Source organism: Homalodisca vitripennis, chromosome 2, assembly GCF_021130785.1.
Source record: "Homalodisca vitripennis isolate AUS2020 chromosome 2, UT_GWSS_2.1, whole genome shotgun sequence".
Taxonomy (NCBI): Eukaryota; Metazoa; Arthropoda; class Insecta; order Hemiptera; family Cicadellidae; genus Homalodisca; species Homalodisca vitripennis.
Window position 1 is genome coordinate 145,027,749 of NC_060208.1, and position 6,892 is coordinate 145,034,640.

The window sequence follows — 6,892 nt, forward strand, 5'->3', positions numbered from 1 at the left end:
TTTACCCGCTGTTTCGCACGCAATTTCAATTTGAGAAACAGGGAAACCATGAGCATATTCTTTTTAAATTACATTTCAAACAACCCTGATAAGTATTGGTTACTGAAATATATTGAAATCCCTTGATCCATTTTATATTTAAGTTTAAAGATTTATATGTAACTTTGGGGACCAGAAGTCAGAAAGTGAAACTGCTTTTTACCTCTGAAACTTCTAGAACTTCTCCCCAATATTTTATGATATTATATTAAATAACTCCAAATATTTCAGTAATATGAGAACTATTTTTGAACAGTGTGGAGGACCCTACGTTTAAAGGGAGAATAAAGTCGAAGTACTTAGTTTTTCAGTTAACACGCCTATAATGTAATAAATTATAGCATTTTACAGTAGTTAATTTAAATCCCAATAAAGAAAAATCCACAAAAATTAAGCTTCTGCACGTCACATAAGATTTGTAAAGTGTAACTAACTTTGAGAGATGAATAGCAACAAAGATTTAATATCACCTGTTTAATTGTTTATACATTATTATACTTATCATTTTTGACTTTGAAATCTTATTGAAGCACATTTAATATCTGCTTTTTAAACTAAAAGGGAGTTTTCAAGCCCATTTGTAAATAGGAATAGGCCTCTATTTTAACCAGGGCCCTATTCATATAAAATTTCAGTACAAACGGTCCAGTAGTTCTTACGTGATTGAGTAGGACGCACGCGCGCTCGCACACACGCGCACACACACACACACACACACACACACACACACACACACACACACGCGCGCAGTGAGACGTCATGAGGTTGTTATATAATTGTATATATATATAAATATGATCGCACAATATTTTTATAGATTAAACAGAGTTTTTTGTAAACTACCATTTCCTTGCATAGGCTATGTAACTGTTACATGATGCCCAGTATTATATTGGTTTCTTTTGTATTGTTTACAAATTTTGTAACATAGACTCATCCAATAAATTTAAAAATTATTTTAAATTTGAAACTGGAAGAGAAATAGCAAATTTACGTAGGTTTGTCAGTAGTTCCCTCAAGTCTGACGTTGATAATTTGGTAGGAATGGAAACCAGTAATACGAAAAGTTTAGAGTTTACATTCTCCTCATAATGATTTGTTTAGCTGGCTTGTATTTTTGTGAACAATTCATAAAAAGCTTAAATATGATTATCCTTCTCTGTTAGATTATTAACTATTATAGCCTTCCTAAATATATGTAATGGACAAACTGTTCGTGACTCATAAGCCATGTTCTTAGGTTTTATGGTAAGAGAAGGTTGCGAGTTGCGCACCTTGCAATACGTGCTTTTCAGTACTACTTCTCTAACTGTATCCATACACTTACCTAAAAACATAATATAAAAGAAAACAATGGATATGAAAGAAATTAAATCACGTAGAGGTAACAAATAACTTATTTTTATTTAATAACTGTACAGGAATGTCGATGAAGAAGTAGTGTAAATCACAGTCTATCCGTGATGTTTACCGCCACCACCATAGTGGCCGCCACCACCGCCGTGTCCATAGTGGCCACCGCCTCCGCGTCCGTAGTGACCGCCACCGCCGTGTCCATAGTGGCCACCACCTCCGTGTCCGTAGTGACCGCCACCGTGACCGCGGCCGCCTCCACCATATTTCGACTCAGCCGTCTCCAGGTCTGCGTAGACCATGCAGATAACTGCCACCAACAGCAAAGCAATCTGAAACAGACGACTGGTTACAGTTGATGGTCTCTGACTTTACCTCAGGAGGTCTACTAGCTGAAAAACAAAATGCGTTATCGCAAAAACAATTATGCACAGGCTCTGGTAAACGGGAAAGGTTCATCAGTTAAGGAGAAAAGTATTGCATTTTTTCACTAACATTTCGTAACTATCTATTTTTAGTAATATTTAATTAAAAATAAATTATGTTTAGTCGTGCATTAAATACGAGATAAAGTTTTTTTAGTGTTTATAAGAGTTTTTACTATTTTCAATATATTTTGTGGTATTTTTTCATTTAAATGTTCTAACAGAGCTTATAGTGCAATTTTAGTTTGAAACGTATAATTCTTACATATTTTATTTGTATACAGCTTGAGTGATTGTTTGTTCTTAACAACATATCTATCACGCTGACATTGGTAAGTATATTATGATTGGTTGGTGTTTCTTATTAAAGTTATCCACAATAAAGGAACGCATTGATGCATTGAATTTTGATAATAAAGCTGTTGAGCAAATCAAAATTTAGGGACTAACCACGAGCGTTTTGAAAAACTCCAGGTAAAAGTGTACCAGTCAAAATATCATGAAATAAACTTTTAGTATAAGTAGAGTTTCAAGTGAAACGTTTTACAGTGTGTTAATGATTCGTCTTGAATTATGTTAAGCTTATAACTTTAAGTTGATAGACAATTGTCCCAAGGGAGTACAAAAACGAAAGCAATCAAAAGGAGGGACCAAACAGATAATGCTTATAAAGTTATTCATACGAACATTCTCATGTGTATTCATTTTAGCCTACGATGAACCATGTGAGTAAATAAAACCCCAGAACATTTGAACGCATCGTGCGTACTTCATGTGTCAAACACACACACACACACACACACACACACACACACACACACACACACACACACACACACACACATTTATACATACTAAATTTTAAAATTTCAATTTGAAAACGATGAAAACCTGAGTTCATATTTGTGTAAACATATACTATACTAATACACTAATAAGTCATTTGATTAAATTATGATAACCTGAATAGGGTTTTTTCCAAATATTGTTTTAAGGTATAAAACACCACCTTCATTTCTAAATTCACTCTTTCATTAAAACTGTAAAATTTGGGTTTTGTAATTTCAGTACAATCTTTAATATCGGATTAATTTGCTTTAATAAGAATTTTGGGAGAAAATATCATTTATACTTAAAAACATTGGAAAATTTGTAAATTTCTATGTTTTTAAAATATGAAGAAAATAATTAAAAACCAATATATATATATATATATATATATATATATATATATATATATATTAGTATTATAGAAGATGCAACACTGAATAATTTACAAACTCAGCTATTGTGAGAATGGTTGATTCAGTGAAAATGATAAGCAGATTTGACCCCCGTCTATTTATAGAGATCAAAAAATCTGTGATGAAGACAATCAAAACAAACTTTTTGGATCGTTTCGACATCAGAGACACCTAGACCAAATAATAGTGTTGTCTAGGCTTACCTAGTAGCCACCCAGTGTAATCTAAATGAAGAGATGTTGTTATTGTGCACTGAATGAGACAATGAGTACAACTCACAATCTAGATACCAGGAGTCAAGTATACGACATGGTCAAATATCAGATACTGGAAAAAGCGTTATGTGAAACGGAGTTAAATTTATAATTCACAAAATAATAATAATTTGAAAGTTGCTTTAAATTTATAAAAATATACACTTTATTTCCCATAAATATGTTTGTTTTACCGATATGTTTTCTCACATTTACGGAAGGTAGTCATAAACTTTTGTAAGAGATAATATTCATTGTTTCAAGCAAAAACGTCCTATGAATATATAGGTCGAAAATTTAGTCGTTTAGTTGCAAGCCGCCGTTTTGTAATTTTTATAAAAAATTAATATCTGTTGAACTATTTTAGATAAGGACACCGAATATGTAACATAGTTTTGAATAAATAACAAAAAAATAATTGTGTTCTTTTCTTTAATATAGTGTCTGTTGAAAATATTTAAAGTCAAATAGCAAAAATACTGTATATTTATATAAAATGTACTAGAAACCAATTTCATTACAATTCCAACGGTACTTGTTTCAACGAAATCCGTCAGTGCATAAGCGAACACGAGGACCACTCTAGTGATACGCTTGCACAAGCCAGGAGCAGCAACTGATAACCAACTGTGACATGTTTAGCGCTGTATAGAATTTTCACAGAGTTTTATTACATATAATATACATTTGAAATAATATACATAGCATTGTCATAATTTGTGCGCTTGCTTATAAAAATAATTTGCAACGTACTTGTTATTTTTAATATGTTATAATTAAATCTTTTTCTAACTGAAATTGTATTGGGTTTTCAGTATTTTGAGAGTATTATAAATGTGTGAGTTATTATATCTACCTTAAAAGATTAATAACGTCCAAAACAACAAAGGAGTTAAACTTTCAAGAAAGTGTTGGTGGTGTAATTTTTTTTAATTAGCACATACTTGAAAGAAAATACAATAAAACTTAATATACTTCATTAAAACTTACTCATCTTCAGATTATAGTATACAATTTAGCTAGTTATTATCTCATTTAAAAAATGGTATTGAGGACCTAAGCGTACTTTAGTAAATTCTTTTTTTAAGCAATTGAAGAATATTTGTACAATCTTTAATAGTACAGAAGGTTTTCAGCCAATATTTTTTAATTATTTTATCTTCATTTGATAAAAGAAAAGTGATCAAGGAAGAAACTTCAGACATATCTCATTAGGCATCCGTTAACCGAGTTTTTTCCTGTGAAACGTTTAGATTTATACAGTTAATGCTGATATGTGCAAATAATTTCAATAATATTTTAATTTGGTTTGATTATAAACACCAAGATTTAAAGAAAACTGTCGTGACTCATGGTATAAATCACAATGAAACTTTTGAAAATACATATTCAGTCAAACCTATTCGGCAAGTACATACAAATTCAAACCCAATTTACCTCAGAACATTAGAACAAGCACACCAATTGGTTTTAAAGAGCAAAATTCCACATGGACTCAACATCAGATAACTTAGCCAAAAACGTCTAAATTTGAAATCAACATATGGAACAATTGTTTAGTTCATGTCATCTGTATTTATTATTATTACTTATTCACTGTTTATTTACTTTTGTTCGTACTGTTTTCTTTTATATTTTTATATTTTATACAATTTTTGCACCTGAAGACGGTTTTCACCGAAATATAGTGCCAATGTTTTAAAAGCACTTTGTTTTAATTGTAAAGTAATTTACTACAAATAATATATAAAGCCTCTAGGCATCAACTCTCAAAGTAAAAGCAATAATATTTTAAAGTATGTTTAGTTCTTGTAATATTTAATTGTTAAATAACTTCACAAAAGCTTTCGGAAAACATATCGATTGTAATAACAAATTACTACAACTCCAATTATTATTTGTTATATTTAGACTGTACTGACAAAACACTGAATACAATAAGGAATACTTACAAGAGCGAATCTGAGCGCCATGTTGACTACATCTGGAGTCCGGAGAGTGTCAGGTATATATGGGCCCGGTACCCTCCCCACTGTCAGGGCCAGGTGCGTCATCGCCGGGCCTCGCCGCTAACGTTACCGGTCGGGACGAGGAAGACTCGCGGGTATCTGCTCTGGCCTTGAGCATAGGTCCTCACGTGCCAGCACAAGGTGTTTCTTAAAACCTATATCTTCTATGTATGTTTATATTTTTCAGAGAACTATTGATGTAAACTGTGTGAAGGTCTTGTACTATGGTGTGACATTCAGTAGACTACTCCGTAGTTTTCCGTTTACTAAAATATGAACCTAACATAAAAAACACGGGTACATCATATTTGTTCATAGTTTTATTCGTTCATGGATAAAAAATTTAATTAATTTTTTTATTTATACCTTTCAAAACTGTTCATAAAACCAAAATCAATAAAAAACTTATATATTGTAATATGTAGTATAATATATAATATATATATACATATATATATATATATATATATATATATATATATATATATATATATATATATATATATATATATATATTATTCGCTTTACATATTATTCTGCAACTGTTAAAAACTAAAAAACAATAGTAACCGCCTATTGCAATCAGGCTTCATTACAACTAAACACCAATTTGTGCAACTTTTTATTTAGCAGATTACAATTTAAAAACGACATTACTGTTGTAGTATTTATTCTTAAGTTAAAAAACGAAATGTGATACACTTTTCATAGTCTAAGGGGTGACAGCCCATTTGAATTGTAGGGAAATAAAGAAAGTAACTACTTTCAGACAAATAGTTTAACTGTATTAAATTTGGTTAGCTGATGTTGATTGAACATTTAGTTACCTATCTGACGGTTTGATTACGGTTTGTCTAGAAAAATATGATCTATAAAAGGATATAGATGATATGGACTTCCCTTGCCTTCATATTCATCCTCGCCTTCCCTTTCGTCCTCTCCTAAAATGTTTTTTTAAAGGAGAGACCGATCCCCTTTTAAGCCTTATTCTGTCCGTCCTAATGGGCCACTGGCCTGTGCGAGGATCTTATCAAACAGAATAAGGGGGAGAGTCGATACAGTACGGGGTTGATGGTACTGATAAAAAGTACAAAGGTCACAGACAGGATTTGAACCTGTGCTATCTCTAACTCTGACCCAAAGTCCAACGAATTAGACCGCTCGGCCATCGGCACTCCCAATCTATCGCGGCTGAAAATATACTCCTTTCTTAGAGGACATTTCTTTATCGATTTCAAAGCGTAATCTGGAATTGCGTTATCACTATCACTGATGCCAAGCCAGCCGCCTTAGACTGTGCGATCGTGTTATGTAGGAAGGCTGAGATTTTTATTGATCCTAGTCTCTAGAAAAGATTTTGTATATTTTCAAAACGTTATACATATTGTGTAGGTTCTGAAAACTGTACATACACGAATAAAAGATTTTACTCATTGTAACCTTCGATTACCTCGTTTGTGTTTATTCGAAAGTTTATTTAAAAACAAAATAGCTATATTTCGAGAAATTACTTCGGCCTTGTTCAGCAGAAGGGACATTAAAAATTATTGCTTCATATCTTAAAGAAC

The 6,892-nt window shown here is 31.9% G+C and overlaps 1 protein-coding gene across 1 annotated transcript; it reads right to left on the bottom strand.

Moving 5' to 3' along the window:
- Positions 1-1,418: 1,418 nt before the first annotated feature.
- Positions 1,419-5,401, bottom strand: LOC124354844 (glycine-rich cell wall structural protein-like). The gene is made up of 2 exons (XM_046805600.1): positions 5,268-5,401; positions 1,419-1,724 (listed from the first exon to the last, which is right to left on the bottom strand). Exons 1-2 carry the CDS (start codon positions 5,367-5,369, stop codon positions 1,494-1,496), a joined length of 333 nt encoding a protein of 110 aa, XP_046661556.1. The 5' UTR covers positions 5,370-5,401; the 3' UTR covers positions 1,419-1,493.
- Between the last annotated feature and the right edge of the window lie 1,491 nt (positions 5,402-6,892).